The following is an 18768-nucleotide window of genomic DNA, read 5'->3' as shown; positions in this document are numbered from 1 at the left end:
GCTCTCCTTACCCCATACCCACAACGGAGCATCCTCAGTGCAGGGGGCCCGTGGGACAGAGCATTCCCGAAGCACCCCGGCCCAGGGCGGGGACACCCCGGGGTGGAGGGGGCCCAGGGCCAGCCCCGGGGGCGGGCAGGCTGCGGCCGGGGGCCCTGCCCGCGGCTCGGGGGTGCAGAGCACCCTCTCCCGGCGCTGCCTGTCAGCAGCTGCCGGACGTTTTTATTACTTTTTTTTTTAAATTATTTTTTTCTGCCTGCCAGCTGGGGCGGCTCATCCCGTCCCGTCCCGGAGAGGTGCCGCTCGCCGGGGGATGCCGCGCCCCGCGCCTCGCGGCTGAGCGGGTCCCGCCGGGGCTCCATGGGCTGCACCGGCAGCGCCCTGCGCTGCTGCCCCGTCGGTGCCGAGGTAGCGGCTGCGGGGGCTTTTGGGCTGGGCTGAGCTGGGCTTGGGCTGGGCTTCTCTCGGGGTCGGGGCTCCGTGGGGACGGGCTCTCGTGGGACCGAGCGCACACGTTGTCGGGGTTCGATGGAGTTGGGGTTCGCGTGGGGCTGATGTTTGCGGGGAGTCCTGCTTACACTGCTGGGGACGAGGGGTGCTGGGAACACCCGGCGTGGGTTCCTCCCTGTCCCGGGAGCGGTGGTGCCGGGTGGTGCGGCTGTCCCCGGCTGCGTGGGACCCCACCGGCATTGTGGTGGGGGAGGTGGCAGCGGGGACAATGAAAGCTGGCAGCCACCCGCCCTCCTGCATCCTCCTGCACCCCTCCAGGCTCACCCCGACATCACGGGAATTTTATAGCTAAGGGGGTGCAGGATCTGGGATGATGATGCCTGTTGGAAATGCTGGTCCCAGAGATGACAGGGATGGGTTCCCCCAGCTAGACCTCTGCCAGCTTCCCACAGCATCCTCCCTCATCCCAAAGGCTGTGTCCCCTCGTGCTGAAGGCATCGCTCCTGTGGGGGAACACTCTGAGTCCCCTCAGTCTCAGCACGTTTCTCTGTACTGAAAAGCTCTTCAGCAAGGTCTGAAATTATCTGCTCATTGTTATTATCATTGTTGTTGTTATCATTTGATGTGCTTATGCTGCCCCAGTGCCTCACCACTGACCTCGGGAGATGTTTTTGCTGTTGGATGTGCTGTGCTTACTGCTGCTGGGTGTTGTGATCGCTGGAGGGTGGCAGGGGAAGGAGGGAAGGCAGAAACACCCCTGGCACGGGTGGCCCTTTGCAGATCCAGCTGTGAGAGTCCCCACTTGGGACCGCAGAGCCCACTACAGGATGTGCAGGGGGAGCAGGCACGGGGCTCACACAGCCCTGCAGCCAAAAAGTGCATTTATCTACAGCACTTGCAGGCTTGGTCACTTCTCCACATCATGGAAAAAATCCCACTCTTTGCTATGTCATAAGATCAGATATTCCTGGGCTGGTTTGTGACTCTGAGAGCTCTGAAGAACAGGGAGAAACAACAGCCCCAAGGCCCCAGGTGCTGAGAGCCCCACATTTACTGAAACACGGAAATTTGTCATTTGCCTACAGACGTCTCCCTTCCTGCACTTGCCTGCTCTCGAGCTCTGCTCAGCCCCGTGTCACCAACAGTCATTACCCAGAAACAGCCCTGCTGCTGTGACTGAAAGTCATTCTGAAAGAAGCACCTAAAATCCCCATTATGGTTAAAAAGCATAAGGGCAGGCATAGGGCCACTCCTGCCCATGTTCTCATGTCCAGAGTGCCAAAAGGCAGGATGGGAGACCTTCACCTCCCACTGCTGATGGGTAGACTTGCAGAATTGGTCTCTTGAGGTTGTTTGGGGTTAGGGGAGACTTCCCATGTGCAGGTCATGGGGCTGGAGACTCTAATGGGGCTGGGGGCTGCAGAGGCTTTTGAAGCCAGTCCCAGGTTTGAGGTGACCTTGAGGAACTGGTGCTGGGCTGGGTCTGGTGGGTGGATGACATACCAGGAGCCAGTGTGTGCCCTGGGGGAGGTGCCTTGGCAGCCTCATCCTTCCCTGGCACCAGTCTGCGGGCAGCAGGGCGATAAGGGAGGCACAGAGAGAACCCAGCCCTGAGCTGTGGGTGCTGCCCCTGGGGTTTCCTTCCCCTTCTGCTCCATCCACCCCTGCTTGGCCACTCATGGTCACCGCTCACGCTTTGGTCACGCTCCTGGCGTGAGAGAGGCCAAGCTGCCTTCCCAAAAGTCAGGGCTGAGGCTTGGCCGCCTTCCAGGGCTGGGGTGAATTTATTTTGAAGTGCTAGGAACTGTATGTAGCACTAGGAGTCAGGGAAGGGTCAGAATGCAAAACTCGGAGCTGTCAACAGTGTGAAGTGTTTGCCTATGGTCTGCGGCACAGATCTGACTGCAGGAGAGGTGATAATCACCTCCTAACACAACCATCACCATCACTGGAGGAAACACAGCAGCAGGGTTAGAGACAGGTCCCACGGACCTGTGCCAGCATTGCTCTGGCAGCACTGAGCATCTGCTGCAGGTCCTGGGAGGTGTTACAGTCATGGACCAAATCCTGGCCCCCTTCTCCACAGCCACAAAGCAAAACCTCCTCCCCAGGAGCGGAGTCAGGATTTAAATACTCATTTCCTGCCTCTTTGTGATTTCCTTTGCTAGGTTGCATGGTTGAATTGCTTAATGTACTTGTAAAACAGGAAAAGAGGAAGAAAAATACAGCCCAAAACCCCACCTCACACTAAGAGCTGAAGCAGAGGCTGCAGCCACCCCGGCTGCCCACACTGTGCCAGCTGCTCTGCACTGGTGCTCCCCACCCCAGAACCCTTGGAGATGACTCAGGTCCTGTTGGAAATCCCTATTAATCCATCCATAAACAGTTCTGCTCCAGACTTTTAGAAATATTTAGTTCTAAGAATGTAGATACTTTTGGTTTTTCATAGCTGGAAGGTATTTTTGGCAGAGGTTTCCAAGAACTTACAGGATAAGCTACGCTGTGGATGGCCCCCACCTGCAGGATGTATCAGGCTGCTTTTTCCCTGGCCAAAGCTGTTCCAGCTGGAGCAATTCCCAACCTTCTCCTTGCACACACTGTGGATTCCAGGATGATTTTCCAGCTCTTCAAAATGCACCAGGCGATACCAGAGGTTTGGGTGCCACAAAGCTCCTCTGGAAGTGACAGTGGAAAGTCCCTCCATATTTCAGAGCTTTCAGCCAAATTTTGCTGTTCACCACAGAGGTGGAGCTTTCATTCCAAAGGACAATTGAGTGCTTATGACTAAAATTAGCTCTAGATACTATTTTAATTGCTCCTAGAGGTAGGAAGGTGCCTCACTCATAGCCTCAGGGCAAGTATTTAGATTTGTCTGTTGATGCTGGTGAACCTGTTGCTCGCTTCACTTATTTCTGAGTTCAGTGCTGGTGTCTCAAATAATCTTCCTTTAGAGGATGAGGGACTCTGAGGTTCCATCCTGCTGGATTTGGGGTGTGGGGGAGAGGTGAAGATTCCCTGGGTGTGTGCTGGGGACATTGCCTGTGCTATGGAGGTGACCAGCCCTGGGCCCTCTGTCCTTAGGCATCACTTATGCCAGTGAGCAGGACAAATGCAGCAGAGGTGGCTTGGTTTGGGGGTTTGGGGTCCCTCCTGGAGGTGGTAACAGCATCCTGCTGTCAGCTCTGCTGAGATCACCCAAAACCCTTGAGGTGTGTGTCACCCCCCTGTGCCAGCAGGGTCCTCCCACACAGCCTTTGCTTTGTTGCAGTGAAAAAGAGGGGGGGGGATATGGGGTGTGGGGCTAAGGGAGGAAGCCTTTTGGGACTCCTATGATGCCCTCAGTACTGCAGAGTCTCGACTGTCTCATCCATCTCTCCCCTTGCCCCCCATCCCCTGACTTCAAAACCCCTCACAGACACGGGTACATTAAATGTCAGGGAGATGCGTGCTGGCACGAGATGTGTCAGGGGACAGGCGGGGATTCCTGGGGACACTTTGCAGTCAGGTGTGCCAGGATTCAGCAGCATCCCAGGGCACCCCTCGCTTTCTGGGTGAGCTGCATGGACAAGGAAAACGAGCCCTGTGAACTCGGACTGCCGGGTGCCTCCTCGCCCTCTCGCCTGGGCCACGTTCAACGCCGCGGCTGCTCATGCCATAGAAGGGAAGATAAAGCCGTGGCTTCCCAGAGGCTTGGAGCTCTCCTGCTCCCTGGAACTGCGCCTCCCTCCCGCTCCAGAAGGGGGGCTGCAGGGGAGGCGGAGACAGGCACGGCTGTTTGCTTTCCCTTGCTTTTTCCCAAGCCAGGCTCCCTAATCCGGGCTGGATTTGGCCGCGCCGCTGTGCGGGGCTGAGCCGGGGAGCAGCCGGCGCAGCGGGCACAGGGCTGCTCTCCTTAGGGATCGGGATTTTTAGGGACGGCTCTGCCGGGGGCTGGAGAGCAGCACCGTGCCTTCAGGTGAATTTTCTCACCCCCCGTGCACCTATGCAATATCCAGAAGCACAGCTCAGTGATGGGCACCAGGGACCAGATTTGCCCTGTGCCGGCGAGGCCGAGCCATGAGAGCCTGCGAGCTTTGCTTCTATCTTTCAGCAACTGATAAAAATATATCCAGTCCTTTTTTTATTTTTTTCTTTTCTCCCCTCCAAGTGACTAAATTAAACCCACGCAGGGCTGGAAGGCATCCCACGGAGCTGTGTTGCTGGAGGCAGCTCCCGGCTCTGGGTTATCTCAGCCCCGAGGCAGCGGCGGGAGCGTGCGGGGCTGTGCAGCGCATTCCTGCGCTCCTGAGGTCATTGCTTGGCCGCCTGCTCCCGCCTGCTGCCAGCCCTGGACAGGGGCTCTATCGCCTCTGATTTATGGTTATTTTTCATTTCTCACTCCTGCTCCAGCTGTGTCAAAGCCCATCTGTGCAAGGCCCTGGCAGAGGCATGTGTTTGGGGGGTTACAAGGTGCCAGGGACCAGACTGAGCTGAGCATCCCAGGACAAGGGAGTGCCAAAGCTGAGCCCTGCCAAGTGCTGCCTGCTCTCCCCCACCAAAAGTTTTGCTAATAGAGCCTATTTTGCACCAGCACCATGTTGGTGGGGGTGGCATCCCCCAGGTTTTCCTGCTGAATGCTACCTGGTGAATTGTCAGGGATGCAGGGAATTGGCGTGAGCTTGAGGCTGCCTGATAGGCAGTACATGCACACCCATGGGTGCCCAGTGCTGGGAGAGGGCAGGGGGCTGGGGAGAGGCCGCTGCTCCCCAAGGACCTGTGTTTTAGGAGAGCTGATGGGGGCTCAGTTCAGGGTGTTCTCTGCCTGCAGCCACCTGCCACACTCTGTTCCCCCCTGCTCCAGCCCCCTCTCTCTCTGCCAGAGACAGCTAAAAGCCCAGCAGCAGAGGGGATTGTCTTCCCAGGAGCTCTCAGCCGTGAAGACACAGAATGGTGAGAAAAAAATGTGTTTTCCCCCTGCTTTGCTTTCTCAGAGTGATATTAAGGAAGCACTGGACAGGCCCCAGCATGGCACCAGGGAGGATGGGGAGGATGGAGGTGCATGCTGGTGCAGGAGGGCAAACAGGGCATCCCAGAGACAATGGCAGCCCCTCCTGTCAGTCAGACAGATCATCCCCAGAACAGGACACCTGACAAACTCTCTGTCCTTCCTGAGCCTGCCAGCACCATCACAATTTGGACCAGAGAGATGGAGGGGGGTGTTTCTCCAGTGGGAAGAGGGCAGTGCTGAACCCAGCTCATGGCACTGGCAGGTTCAGCTGCCCAGGATGTGCAGGCAGCCCAGCCAGGGGGAGGCAGCCAGTGCTGCTTCAGCCGTGTTTGTCCTGCAGCCAATGCCTGCCTGCTTGCTGAGCACGGGGAGAAGGCGGCACGGCCAGAGGAGTGGGCGGAGAGTGCGAGATTCCTCCAAGGCCAGGAGGAGGAGGAGGAGCAGGATGCGGGCCAGGCAGGCACTGCCAGCATCTCCCAGGACGTTGAGATCCAGGTGAGCTGGAAGAGCTGGTGTTGCTGGAGGCAGCAGCTGGCCATGGAGCATGTCACCAGCCTGGTCTTCCCTGGCACATGCTGGGTTCTCCCATTTTTGGGAGAAGGATGGGTCTAAGAAAGGGTGAGGAAGCCCAAAGCAGTGAAGCTCTGCATCCCTTACACTGAGATATCTCATCCAACTGCTTCCCAGGTGGAAAAGAGAAAAGAGCTGGAGCTGAAGGAACAGCTTGATGCGCTGAGGAGAGAGCACACAGAAACCCTGCAAGGTGTGTGCCAGGACTGGGGCTCCCTGCAGCTCCCCTCCCCTCTCCCTGCTACTGCCATGTCCCTTTGGCTGCCTGTGGGGTCATGGGGACTCTGTTCCCTGCTTTCCACCTCTGTGGGGCTCAGGTGGGGCCTGCTGCCCCAATGTCCCCACACTGGTGGCACTCAGCTCATGTTCCCCCACAGAGCTCCAGGGAGCACATGAGCAGGAGAAGCTGCTGCTGACAGAGTCCCACCACAGGTCTGAGGCAGCCTTACAGGTACCAGCAGAGAAATCCCTGGGGAGGGGGGGCTTGTGGAGGGCTTGAGGACCTGGTTCTGCCATGGTGCCCCACATTCTTCAGTGGCCACCTCAGTGTTATTTGGGTACCACAGCCCAGCAGTCCCCTGGCTCAGAAAGAAATCTCAGATACCTCTATTTCTGCTTTTCCCTGGTTGTCCTAGGAGAAAATTCAGACACTGAATTCCCAGCTGAAATCCTTCCAGGACAGGATGAAGCGGGTGGAGGAGTCGCTCCTGAGAACAGACTACAGGAAGCACATCCAGGTGCAGGGAGGGTGGCAGGGAGGGACCTGCTATGGGGTGCTGACCCAGAGCCAAGGGGCCTCTCTGATGGACCCTGGCAGGGGGGCTGGAAACAGAGGGGAGCACAGGACACATGAAGGGGAGAGCAAAGCCTGTCCTGGGAGGTGTTGAGCTCCCTTGGACACAGCTGATGGCCCTGCAGGAGCACGGGAGCCCCAGCCCCTTCTGGGAACAGGAGCTGGAGAGCCTGCACTTTGTCATCGAGATGAAGAATGAGCACATCCACGGCCTGGACAAGAAGCTGCTGCACCTGGAGACTGTGGTGAGTTGAAAGCGGGGGGTCACAGGCTTTCCTCTTTTCAGCTCCTCTACCCACCTACATTCTGCCCAGAAACTGCAGCTGGAGCAAAGGTGGATGGAGCCCATTTCCTCTCTTGTCATGGGGAGGGGAGCAATGCCACCACACCAGCATTTCACCCAAAATGGGGTGGCAGGGGCTCAGAAGTGCTTCAAAGCTCTCTCCTCACCCTCCTGCCCCCTTCCAGGAGGAGAGGAACCTTCTGCTGGAGGAGAAGGTGAAAACTCTCCAGCAGGAGAACGAGGACCTGCAAGTTCGCACCCAGAACCACTTGGTCATGGCGAGGTAGGTCCCACCCAGCCGGTGCACAGGTGACACCTGCGGTGGGGGGGACAGGTGGCAGTGCGGGAGCACATTGCAGCCTGCAGTGTCACCAGGCGCTTTGCAGGGAGCAGAGGGGCTCGTGTGCACTGTGCCCGTGCCCTCATCCAGTGCCCCCATCCAGTGCCCCCAGCCTGTGCCCTCATCCTGTGCCCTCATCCTGTGCCCCCAGCCTGTGCCCTCATCCTGTGCCCTCATCCTGTGCCCTCATCCTGTGCCCCCAGCCTGTGCCCTCAGCCCGTGCCCCCCCGTCCCATCCTGTGCCCTCAGCTGCGCCGTGGTCAGCCTGTGCCCTCAGCCCGTGCCCTCATCCTGTGCCCTCAGCCCGTGCCCTCATCCCGTGCCCTCATCCCGTGCCCTCATCCCGTGCCCTCATCCCGTGCCCTCAGCCCGTGCCCTCAGCCCGTGCCCTCAGCCCGTGCCCTCTGCCCGCAGGCAGCTCTCCGAGGAGCTCCAGGCGGCCCGCGGGGCTCTGGAGAAGGAGGCACAGCTGCTGGACCAGGCTCGCCGGGAGAAGGAGGAGCTGCTGTACCGAGTGCTCCACGCCGGGGACGGCGCCCCGTTCCCCATGGCCACGGGCGAGGTGCCCCTCATCGCCACGTAGCACCGGCGGCACCGGGCACTGCCGGGGCTGCCCTGCGAGCCCAGCGCTGCTCTCACCGGGGCTGTTCTCACCAGTGCCCCCGGTCGGGGCAGGGCTCCGGGCTGGCCGAGCCCTCGGGGCGCCTCATGGACCGCAGTGATGGAGCAATTCACGGCAGCGTTGGAGCATTTCACGGGAGGCTCCCTCCTGCATTTCCCCAGCCCGTGTGGGGATGCAGAGGGACCCTGGCCTCCCACCCACGCAGTCCCCTTGCCCCTTCCTCTGGTGAGGGGTGCCTGGGGGTGAAAGGGGCCGGCCAGGACACACAGACTTGCTTTGGGCCAAATCTGACCCAGCACTTGGCTCTGAGTATAAACAGCACCAGTGCTGCCCCAGGGCGTGAGGACGATGGGGAGGCCACTAGGACAAGCACCAGGAGGATGAGGAGGGCACTGGGGACATGGTGTTAACCTCACCAGGCAGGGCTCCCACCCTCCTATTCCCATCACCTCCTTCACCTTCAGCAAATGTGTCCCAGGTACAGCTCCTGCAGCTCAGACATGTCCCAGCTCACAAAGACCCCAAGCCCTGCTTGTCCTGCTGCCCATCAGCAGCACCACCAGTCCCATCTCCTCCCCCAAAATCTGGACAGAGGCAGGAGCTGCACGTCAGGGAGCAGAGCATCCTCCCAGGGGATACCAGGCTTTGGCAGGTCCCATCCCTCTGCTCGAGGCAGGGCATCCCCAGCAGGGAAGACGCTGCCAGCAAGGCTGTGGCTCAGGGCTGGATGCACACAAGCACTTTCCCCTGGGTGCACCAGTGTGGTGGGAGTCACTGCTCTGGGGCTGTCCCAGGCCTGTGCCCTCCCTCCCCAGGGCTGTTTAGCCAGAGCTGTACATGTGTGTGTGGGTGGGTGTGTGGGTGTGTGGGTGTGTGTGTGCACCAGCCAAGGTGCTGCTGGCTGTAAGGATTACAGATCTGTAAGAAGCAGCAGCCTCAGGAATCCCATGTCAGTGGTTTGGGGGACTGGTACAGGAGTGTCCCAGAGTGGGGCTGTGTGCTCCACACCCCATACAGTGGGGAGAAGGGGAAGGGTGGGAGCTGACACCACAAAGACTCAACAAGGAAGCTCCAGATGAGGCCCTCAAGGCTGATCCCCATTTTCCTGCTCCTTTTCCTTCATTTCAATGGGTTCCCAGCTCAGGGCAGACCCAGACCCTCCCAGCATCAGGGCCACTGCATCAGCCACTTCCGTCCTTTGTGCTGACCCTAATCACAAACACAGCAGCTGAACGGGCAGCCAGGAAGGCAACGTGGATGTGGGGTCAGCTCTGACCCACACACCTCCATGGGGTGGCCACAGGGGGAAATGGGGGAGCCTGTTGTGTCAGAACCATGTCCCACCAGGGCACCCTCTGCTCCACACACCATCTGTGCCTCCCCCAGGTGCTGTAACACAAAGCAGGGATAGCCCAAATCCTGCCTGGCTATGGCTGAAGGGATCAGGATTTCTGGACAAAGGGATGTGAGGCTGGTGAGCTCTGGGATCCTGCTCTGGACACCTGGTACCATGTCCCAGAGCCCCAGAGGCAGATCCTGCGTGGGACTTGGAAGAATGTGCCCGACTCTGGGAAAGGGGACACTGGGAACTGAGGAGGAGGAATAAATGAGTGCAGAAAAGGACTTGCACACTCTGAAGGGGGAAAGCCTGGACCAGGCAGTACCTTGGCAGTCATGGGGGGGGGATGATAACAGCTCAGGATGGTGCCCAGGTGAAATGGAGGGTCAGGGCAGCACAAGAAGCCTCTCCACCTCATTGTGAGCAGCTGAAGGAGCAGGGTGGGCAAGGGGCCTGTGGGGTGGCTGCAGGGAAAGGTTTCAAAGGAAAAAAAAACAACACAAAAACACAGCCCAGTAACAGCAGCAAAACCACTTGTGTGCTTTATCCTGTCCAAAGAGAACTCTGTCTGCAGAGGCTCGCTGTGGGGATTTGGGTTGCTCAGAAAGGTTCACCAGACTCAGGGAAGCAGCTCCTGCAGCTCTGGCAGGGCTGGCCCCTCTGTGGGACAGGAGCCACAGCCCAAGGGGCTTCCCTGCCCCCTGGGCACAGGGTGGAGGGAGCCAGGCCCTCTGGAACTGGCCATCCCCTCTTATTGCCCTGGAGCAGATGGGCACAGGGCAGGCCCACGGGGCTCCAGGGCCACATCCCTGGCTCTGCTTTGGGGCAGCTCCTGGGGACCTGTCCCTTCAGGCCACTGGCTCCCAGTGCTGTGCCAGATCCCATAGCCAAAGTAAATGAGGAAACCTGGGAAAGGGCAGAATGGGGTGTGTATGGACTGTTTCTCTTCCTTCCCCTCCCAGCCACCAAGTGCTGGCCCCTTCCTTTGGGCCACATTTCAGAGGACACGGTGCTCCCATCACTGCTGGACATCAAAGGTCAGCATCTCCTCCCTCCCCACCGCTGCTCAGAGCAATATGAGTGCCTCAAACCACCAGCACTCCACCCAGAGGGGCTGGTGGCAGCTCCGGGGCCTCGGGAGTGGCCGTGCTCACCCGCAGCCATCCAGAGCAGGTACCGCAGCCAGGGGGCCGCGCTGAGCCGGGCCAGCAGCACGGCGTTGATGGAGATGCTGAGGAGAGGCAGGAAGGGCAGGCAGGGAACCTGCAGGCAGCACAAGGGTAAATTCCACGGCTAAATGCAGCTCTTTGCTGCTTTGGCTGGTTGTCCACAGGCAAGGGGAAGCCCAGCCTGGCTGTGAGGCTCAGAGATCCAAGCTGGGACTGCAGCCTGTGCTAGAGAGGGATGCTTGTGGCGGGTGTTTTGGTTGAGAGATCCTGCACTGCAGGATTTGAGCTGAGAGGCACTTGTAACAGTAAGCCAAGGTGTTAAGGCCAGGTATCTTTTTACTGAAGAGCAGCCCTGGTTCCTCAGCAGGCACTGGGCTCAGCTGGGAGATGCCCCTTCAGCCCTCTGGGAGGAAGAACCCTCATGGTCCCCATGAAAACCCCACGAGCCACATGCTGCCTCCAGCAGTACCTTATTAATGTGGGTGCAGCAAAGATGTGCCTGACCTGCAGCTGAGGGAACAGCCCCAGATGGCCCCTTCCCCACAGGGCTGCAGCACCTCCTGCTCTCTGTGCCCCAGGTCCTTCCTCCTGGGTACACCCCGAGGGTTGGGCTGGGTGCTCACCATGAAGGACGCTTTGTCCTGGCTCTGAGGCTGCCTCCAGATGAGAAGAGCTGCTGCCAGGATCCCCAGGAGAGGCAGGGCCAGAGCTGTGATGCACCAGGCACCCCCAGCCCGCAGGCAGGGCAGCCCAGCAGTGCTCACCCAGCCCAGGGCACAGGCCAGGGCAGCTGCAGAGGGACCACAGGGTCAGGGCAGCTCCCCTGGGCTGGCCCATCCCTCTGCCAGGCTGCCATGGGGGGACAAATGACAACTGGGGGACATGGCTGGGTGGTTTCTCATGGTGGGTTTGGCTTTTCTCTCCCTCTGGGGGGTGTCCTGAGGTCCCACTGGGGCAGCCAGCTGTGTGGCAGTGGGGTGAGGGCAGGAGGAGCCAGGCAGCCCCTGCATCTGCTGCTGGGTGGTTTCCACCAGGCCAGCCCTTGCTACAGCAGGGATGTCCCCATGGGTCCCCCCAGGCCAGCTCCCTTAGAGCCCATCCATCATCCCAGACACACCTGCAGCTGTCAGAGCCCAGAGCACCAGAGCAGAGGAGCGAGGGGTGGGATTGGGGGGTGGCTGGACCAGGTGGTTCCACCATGGCTGCACAGCTGGGACCTTCCCCGCAGGAGTGTCCCGAGGGCTGGGCTCAGGCCGGTACCTGAGGAGCAGGCACTGGGTGTCAATGCACACAAACCTGCACCCGCCTTGTCCCAGCATGGCCCACAGCAGAACTGGGTGAGCCCCCTGTCCCCAGCAGTCTCACCTGAGCAGCAGCACACAGGCAGCCACCATGGAGTAGGCCAGCAGTGTGCCAATGGACATGGTGTCAACCAGGTCTTTCAGGTCAAAGAGAAGGGCCAGGAGAGCTGGGGGGAAGAGAAGCCCTTTCAGAGCTGGCAGTGCTGCTGTGCCCACCTCAGTTCATCCTCTCCTGAGTTCCCCATGTCCCCTTGACACCCACTGCAACACAACCTTGATTGGTCACTAGCACAAAGCATCCTGTCACCTCCTGCCTGGCACTGCAGAGAGTCTGGGACACCATCAAGGCCAAATGGCCCTCACCACCATGAGGAGATCTGTCTCTGGGTGAAGAGACATGGCTCAAACAGCTGCAGTCAAGCTAGAGGGAGAGAGGACACCCACCAAGACCTGCTCACGGTGAAGGGCAACCCAAGCACTCACCCACCTGCCACTGCCCCAGACACCAGGGTTGCCACCACCGGGCACTGACGGCGACTGACTTTGGCCAGAGGCTGGAAGAGGAGCCCATCTCGAGCCATTGCATACAGGATCCTTGGCATGGGGAACATGGAGCCTAGGAGGCTGCATGAGACAGGGGAGGAGATGGGGGAAAAGAGGGGAGGAAAGCAGGAGGTGCCATCCTGCCTTTTGCCCCTCCAAGGGAGATCCCATTGATCTGTATGGCCCATAACCTTCTCAAGACCATCTAACAACATCATCACCTTCCTCACCATCAGATGAGGGACAGTGTCAGGGAAGAGATGTCTGCAGTCACCTGTGCATGCCAGAACACCCCAGCCCACTCCTGTGGACATGGTGCCACCTGGCCACTTCCTTCAGTAGCATGCCAATGGGCTTGGCTGCTCTCCCTGATCAGGAAGGGCCCGGGTGGGAACATCCTTGTGTGGAAGGGATTTCAATCAAGCAGGAAAGGCAAGGAGGGATTCAGGAGGGAGGGGTTGGGGATATCTCCTGGATGTGTTCAGCTCCAGTAGCTGCTCTGAACCACAGAAATGCCATCAGAGGATGCCCCTCACCTGGTGGTCAGGGCACACAGCGACCCCACAGCCACGGCGTACTTTGCACTGCTCCAGCCAATGTACTCAAAGGCCACTGGCAGCGGGCTCGTGGTGTCCAGGAGGTAGTAGGGCATCATCAGGGTGAGGGCAGCAGACACCCCAAAGTAGGCCAGGAAGCAGATGAGGAGGGAGAGAATGATGCCCATGGGGATGGATCTCTGGGGGTCCCTCACTTCTTCCCCTGGGGAGGACAAGCTCAGCTGTAGGAACAGAGGCTCACTTAAAGTGCATGGCATGCTAAGAGCCCGGCACAGGCTGGAGAGCAGATCCTATATGCCCCCAAGAGAGGATACAGAGACCTTCTAGCAAGGACCACTAGATGTTCTGGGCCCCAGGGATATTGGGATAGAGAATGTCTCTGCTCCAGGATTAGCCCAGACATTCCATGTGGACTCTTAGAAAGGGCAGGAGAGAGTGGCTGCAGCACAGAGCTGGGAATGTGCCCATTTCCCAGCCTCACACCAGTTCCCAGGACTGTGGGGACGGTCACTGCCAGCCCAGCCTGCAGGGAGGGTCCCACCAGCAGCACCCCACCCCACTTACCTGTGGTAGCAATGCAGTCAAATCCAACAAAGGCATAGAAACAGGTAGAGGCTCCAGCCAAGGTGCCAGTGAAACCATAGGGCATGAAGCCTCCCACCCCAAAGGCACTGGTCCTGTTGTCAGCCATGGACTGGTTCCTGGGGAGGAAGAAGAGTCAGGCAGTGCAGGGGAGTCTGTGCAATGGGGTCCCAGGATGGGGTCAAGCTGAACAGTCCATCCAACCCGCTCAGCCCACAGCATCAACCCAGCAGGGCTTAGGATTTTGTCTCTTTGGCACGTTGAAACAGAGAAACAGAGAAAGTGGCGTCCCCTGGGATAAAGTGGTGTCCCCTGGGACAAAGTGGTGTCTCCTGGGATAAAGTGGTGTCCCCTGGGATAACGTGGTGTCCCCTGGGATAAAGTGGTGTCTCCTGGCATAAAGCACTGGGGGTCTGACTCCCCACTCTGAAGGCAGCACAGGGAGAGTGAAGCCCCTCATACCCAGCCTCGTGGGCAGCTGCCTGTGGCAGGTCGTCCTCCCTGAGCTTCCAGTTGCTCAGGTGGCCTTTGATGAAGCCACTCACTGTGACAAAGAGCAGGACGAGCACGTTGAGAGCTGTGAAGGCTTTGTTGACTGTGGTGGACTCCTTCACTCCAAAGGAAAGAAGCGCTGGAGAATAAAAAATCAAAACTGGATAACACCAGGGTAAACTTTCCTGGGGAGGGTGGAAAAGGGGGACAAATTCAGAACAACTTGCAGATTTCCCCAGATTCCCTTTCCATTCCCCGTTCTTTGCCCAGGGAAATGGCAAAGCCTCAGAGGGCTCAGCCCCATCCTGAAGAGCCCACGGTGGGGTGAGGAGCTCATCCTACCTGATGGAGGGTGGCACAGGGGGAAACATCCTACCTGCCAGCAGGACCACCAGGCCAGCAGCAAAGGCATCTGGGTGCTCTGCCAGCCCCACAGAGCTCATGGCTGCGTGAGCACCCAAAAACCTCCCCATCTTCTTGCCGAGGAGCTGGTCAAAGGTAGCGCTCCAGGCCCGGGCAACGCTGGCAGTGCCTGGGGAGAGGGGATGGCTGTGGTCTGGTCCTGTGGGGTCTCAAAGGACACCCAGCAAAGCCACCAACACATGGTGGGAGGGGTCAAGAGGGCCTTATACCGATGACATAGGACAGCAGCAGGTTCCAGCCAGCCAGGAAGGCGCAGAGCTCACCCACTGTCACGTAGCTGTACAGGTAGGCAGAGCCAGCCAGGGGCACACGGGCCCCAAACTCGGCATAGCACAGCCCTGCCAGGGCAGACACCGCAGCTGCAATCAGGAAAGAGAGCACGATGCTCGGGCCAGAGCTGGTCTTGGCCACCTCCCCTGCCAGGACGTAGACCCCAGCCCCCAGCGTGCTGCCCACCCCCAGGGCAGCCAGGTCCAGGGGGGAGAGGCAGCGGCGCAGGCTGGAGCCCCCCGGGCCGGCTGGGAGTCGCTTCCTGCGGGAAAGCAGCCGGGGAACAGAGCGCAGCTGGCTCCAGCACGGCACCTGCAGGACAGGAAAGCAGCAGGGGTGAGGACACTGCTGCCCCACTGCTTTGCGGAGATAAACAGAACTACACAACTTTTGTGAAAGTTGTAAAGCACTGGACGCATGTGGGAATCGTTCTCCTAAAATGACATGTGTACCTCGGGGAACTTCAGGTCCCTTTTTATCCCCCTCTCAAATACATATGCATACAATTTCACAATAGGTTCATACAGATTCATTTTTACAAATTTCGTGTGACATTTGCCAGTAGTTCTTCTTTATCAGAAAGAATTCCTAGGTCAGGTTGACCTGCTCTCACAGCAGTCTCTGTCTGTCTCTATCACCTTCTGGCTCCCCCCCTTTATCTCTGTCTTTCGCTGAAGCAGCTTCTCTGAGCCTAGGCTTTTGCAGTCAGGCTACACAGCAAGCTACATACTTAAAGATGTACGTTCCACCTAAATCAAAATGGATTTCTACCCTGGAAAATTTCTACTCTGCCTCACCCACTGACCACCCTAACGTGACACAAACCCAGCCTCAGTGGTGTGCTTGCAGCTGCCACCATCCACAGTGCTCCTGGACTCACTGGGTGCTGCCTGCTCTCTGTCCCTGCCAGTAAAACAGCCCGTTTTGGAGCAAGATGGGGCTCAAGCAGCTGTGCTGCTCTCTCATCCCCAGTGACAAGTGGAGCTATGGATGGCTGGGGTTTGTTTGGCTCTGTCCAATTTGTGAGAGGGGACAAGGACAAGTGTTTGACCCCCCTGCCAGCTCAAAAGTCCTGTTGCTCCAGCAGCCTCAGCAGGGACACACAGTCAGGATTATCCCAGCTTTGACACTGAAACTATTTGAAATACAGAACCCATGCCAGACAAGGAAGGATGGGAGATGCTCTGCTCCTGGAAATTGCCTTGAAGTGTGCCAGGAAGGACTCACCTGCTCAGCTGGAGATGCTCCCACAGCGCCTCTGACTGTGGGTCAATGGCACAGCTCAGGGGGAGACTGGGCCATCAGCCTGTGCAGTAATGCTTTGGCTTGCTGGGGGCACCAGTGGGGATGTCAGCCTGGCAGAAACCCCAAATTGTGTGACATCTGTGCTTGGGGGAAGGTGTGCTTGGTATGGCATGCCTGGGATTTGTGTGCCTTCCCCCACCATCCATCCCCTTTCCCAGGAGCTCCAGGTCTGGACAACCTGCCTCCACACGCCATTGTGCTGCCAGGACCCCCGGGTCACCCCACAGCAAAGCAAAAGCCGTGCCACACACTCCAAATGCCACCATCTGCTACTTCCATGGCTGGGCACCCTGTGCAGTGGCACATCCCTGGGGCACAGGGGACATGTGATCCCTGCTGTGGCCTGGAACTGGAGGGGACAGGGACAGCCCTGCCCGCACCCAGGACGAGGCGTTCCTGGTGTCACAGGGAGCTCCAATGCCCAGGACAAATGCTGTGCCCTGCGGGTGAGGAGGAGCCGCCCCCAGCATCTCCCACCCTCTGCACAGCCCCAGTCCTGCCCAGGACACCTCGCCCCGGGGATTTTCCCTTCTCCTGCAAACAAATGACTCACCCCAGCCATCCTTTGCTCCAGCGGCGAGCTGCTGAGGACAGGGAGCACCAGGCATGCCCCCCTGAGGCTGTGCCCTTAAATCCCTTTTGGGAGCACCCTGGCCCTCCCCCTGCTGACCACCGCTCCGGGCTGCACAATGGGAAATCTATGCAGAAATATTTTTCCCACAACGCCTTCCAAATCATACACACAGCCTGCAATGCTAATAGGCTCAGAGGCATTACTGAGGGGGTTTAATTCACTTTTCCAAGCTCCCTGGGCAGGTGGAAAGGGGAACTCTTTCCCTCTGTCCCTGCTCCTTGCACCAGGACCACATCTCAGTCTGTGGAGCTGCTTTTGGAGGAAATTCAGGCAGAGAGGAGCAGTAACAAGGCTGGGTTGGGGTTTAGGGGTCTGTGCACCTACAGCTGTGACTGACCCCAGCAGCCCCTGGGGAACACAGAGGGAGGTGAAATGGATTGCAGCAGCAAGGCAGAGGAGCACAGACCCAGCTCCATGGGATGTTTGCAGCAGCATGTCCAGCTGAAACTCCCCAAAGCAAAACCCTGAGGCTGCTTGCACTTCCCTGGTATCTGGGCATCCCTGGGGTGCAGCTCACAGGGGCTGAGCAGAGGAGTGCAAGCAGGGGCAGGGGTAAGTCCAGGGCTGGGCCTAAATGAGGGCACAGGGCCGTGTGGATGGGGGTCCCAGGCGAGGCTCCCTGGGGCCAGAAGGGCACATGAGTGTCCTTGGGCACCAGCACAGCTGCTCTGCACGGCTGCTCCTGGCAAGGAGAGGCCATGGAGGAAGTGATGGGGTGACCTGCTTGGTCATCAGCATCCTGAGAGAAGAGGACCAAGTCTGGGCTCTGAGAAGGTGTTTTGGTGTGAAGAGCTAACTTTGATTTTATTGTAGGTAGCACTCAGGCTGAATCTGCTTACAGTATTTTGAGACAAAAACCTCTCAGGCTGTGGCTCAGCCCATCCTCTGGCTTTCAGCTTGCAAGGAGCAGAGGAAGGGAACAGGAGCCATGGAGGAGGAAAGCAAGGAAGGATCCAGAGCATCTAAAGCATAGATGCACACTCTAACCATAGGGCTGCCTTGCTCTGGCTCTATGGGGCAGCCCCCTATCCAGAGACCCTGTGAGCTGCTGGGCACTGTGAGCACCTCTGGGGCAGGGGGGCTCAGCACACCAGGCAGGGAGAGCAGGGCTGCTGTCCCACACTGCAGCACAGCCTGAACAAAGCCCTGCTTGTCACCCACGCCGTCTCACATGAGCGAGGTCTCCAGATACCAGCGCCAGCCCAGGGGAACATTGCTCTGAGGGAAAAACAGGGCAGGAAGGAGCAGCCAGTGCTGGGAGGCCATGAGGGTCTCACCCTGCCAGGCTCCTCCAGGGCAGCACAGCCCTGTGGCTGCATGCCAGCCATCCTGGGGGCTGTGCTGCCCCAGACAGGCAGGGCTGAGCAGCTCAGCTGCCTTGCAGCCCCAGAGAGACGCTCAGGCCAGTGGGTACCACCAGGGCTGGGATGCCTGAAAAGTTACACACCAGCAGCCTTCAGCATCCCCAGGAGTCCCTTGGGGTTTTCTGCTCTGGCTGGTGTCAGATAGCACGGCCCCACCAGCTCCTCCAGCCCTGCCACGGCCTCTGCGCTGGCTGGGTGGTGGCAAAGAAGGTTAAACGTGGGTGAGGCGGGGAAGGAAACGGCCTCAGGGCAGCGCAGGCAACGGTGCAGCCTGCCAGGAGCATCCTGGAGAGACTCAGCCTGCATCTCATCCGTGTCTGCAGCAGGGAAGAGAAGACTAGGGGCAAAACCAGCTCATCGTTCCAGCTCGGCTCCTGCCCCGTGGGTGCTCGTTGCAGAGCCTGGGTCAGCACCTCCCTCCTTAAGCGGGTCCTGGGGGACCAAGGTCAGGCCGTTCTTCCCTCCTCAGACTCCTGCAGAGGGTCAGGGACGGACATTTCCCAGCCGTGAGCAGGGAAGGGGTGATTTGGGATGATTTGGGGTGATTTGGTGCGGGAGGAGGTGGCTGGCTGGCGGCAGGACCGAGAGGCGCTGGGGTACCCTGTGCCTGGCAGGAAACCACAGCTGGGGGGACAGGAGGGGCGACATTTCCGCCCTGCAATGCAACCCCCGGCATTGCCCGGCGGTGTGCGTGTGGCACCGAGCCACCGCCGCTGGCACAGCGCCCCGCACACACCAGCGGGG

The 18768-nt window shown here is 59.1% G+C and overlaps 2 protein-coding genes across 3 annotated transcripts; one reads left to right on the top strand and one right to left on the bottom strand.

Moving 5' to 3' along the window:
• Window positions 1-250: 250 nt before the first annotated feature.
• On the top strand, window positions 251-9634 carry CCDC69 (coiled-coil domain containing 69). Of its 2 annotated transcripts, none has more exons than XM_030957632.1 (9): window positions 251-408; window positions 5310-5379; window positions 5778-5932; window positions 6125-6200; window positions 6385-6458; window positions 6643-6744; window positions 6926-7045; window positions 7269-7366; window positions 7842-9634. In XM_030957632.1, the coding sequence occupies exons 1-9, from the start codon at window positions 361-363 to the stop codon at window positions 8143-8145; spliced, it is 1047 nt and encodes a 348-aa protein (XP_030813492.1). In that variant the 5' UTR covers window positions 251-360; the 3' UTR covers window positions 8146-9634. The 2 variants fall into 2 exon arrangements, with proteins under 2 accessions (XP_030813492.1, XP_030813493.1); XM_030957633.1 differs by having other exon boundaries at window positions 7838-8133.
• Window positions 9635-10135: 501 nt separating this feature from the next.
• Window positions 10136-16634, bottom strand: LOC115908852 (cationic amino acid transporter 2-like). The gene is made up of 13 exons (XM_030957711.1): window positions 16580-16634; window positions 15949-15983; window positions 14661-15033; window positions 14405-14560; window positions 13999-14167; window positions 13519-13655; window positions 12934-13156; window positions 12342-12478; window positions 11919-12021; window positions 11671-11813; window positions 11177-11343; window positions 10539-10647; window positions 10136-10290 (listed from the first exon to the last, which is right to left on the bottom strand). Exons 1-13 carry the CDS (start codon window positions 16632-16634, stop codon window positions 10136-10138), a joined length of 1962 nt encoding a protein of 653 aa, XP_030813571.1.
• Between the last annotated feature and the right edge of the window lie 2134 nt (window positions 16635-18768).

The sequence above is a fragment of the Camarhynchus parvulus genome, chromosome 13 (assembly GCF_901933205.1).
Source record: "Camarhynchus parvulus chromosome 13, STF_HiC, whole genome shotgun sequence".
Taxonomy (NCBI): Eukaryota; Metazoa; Chordata; class Aves; order Passeriformes; family Thraupidae; genus Camarhynchus; species Camarhynchus parvulus.
The sequence above is the reverse complement of the archived record's forward strand: the minus strand, read 5'-3'. Positions and strand labels throughout refer to the sequence as shown.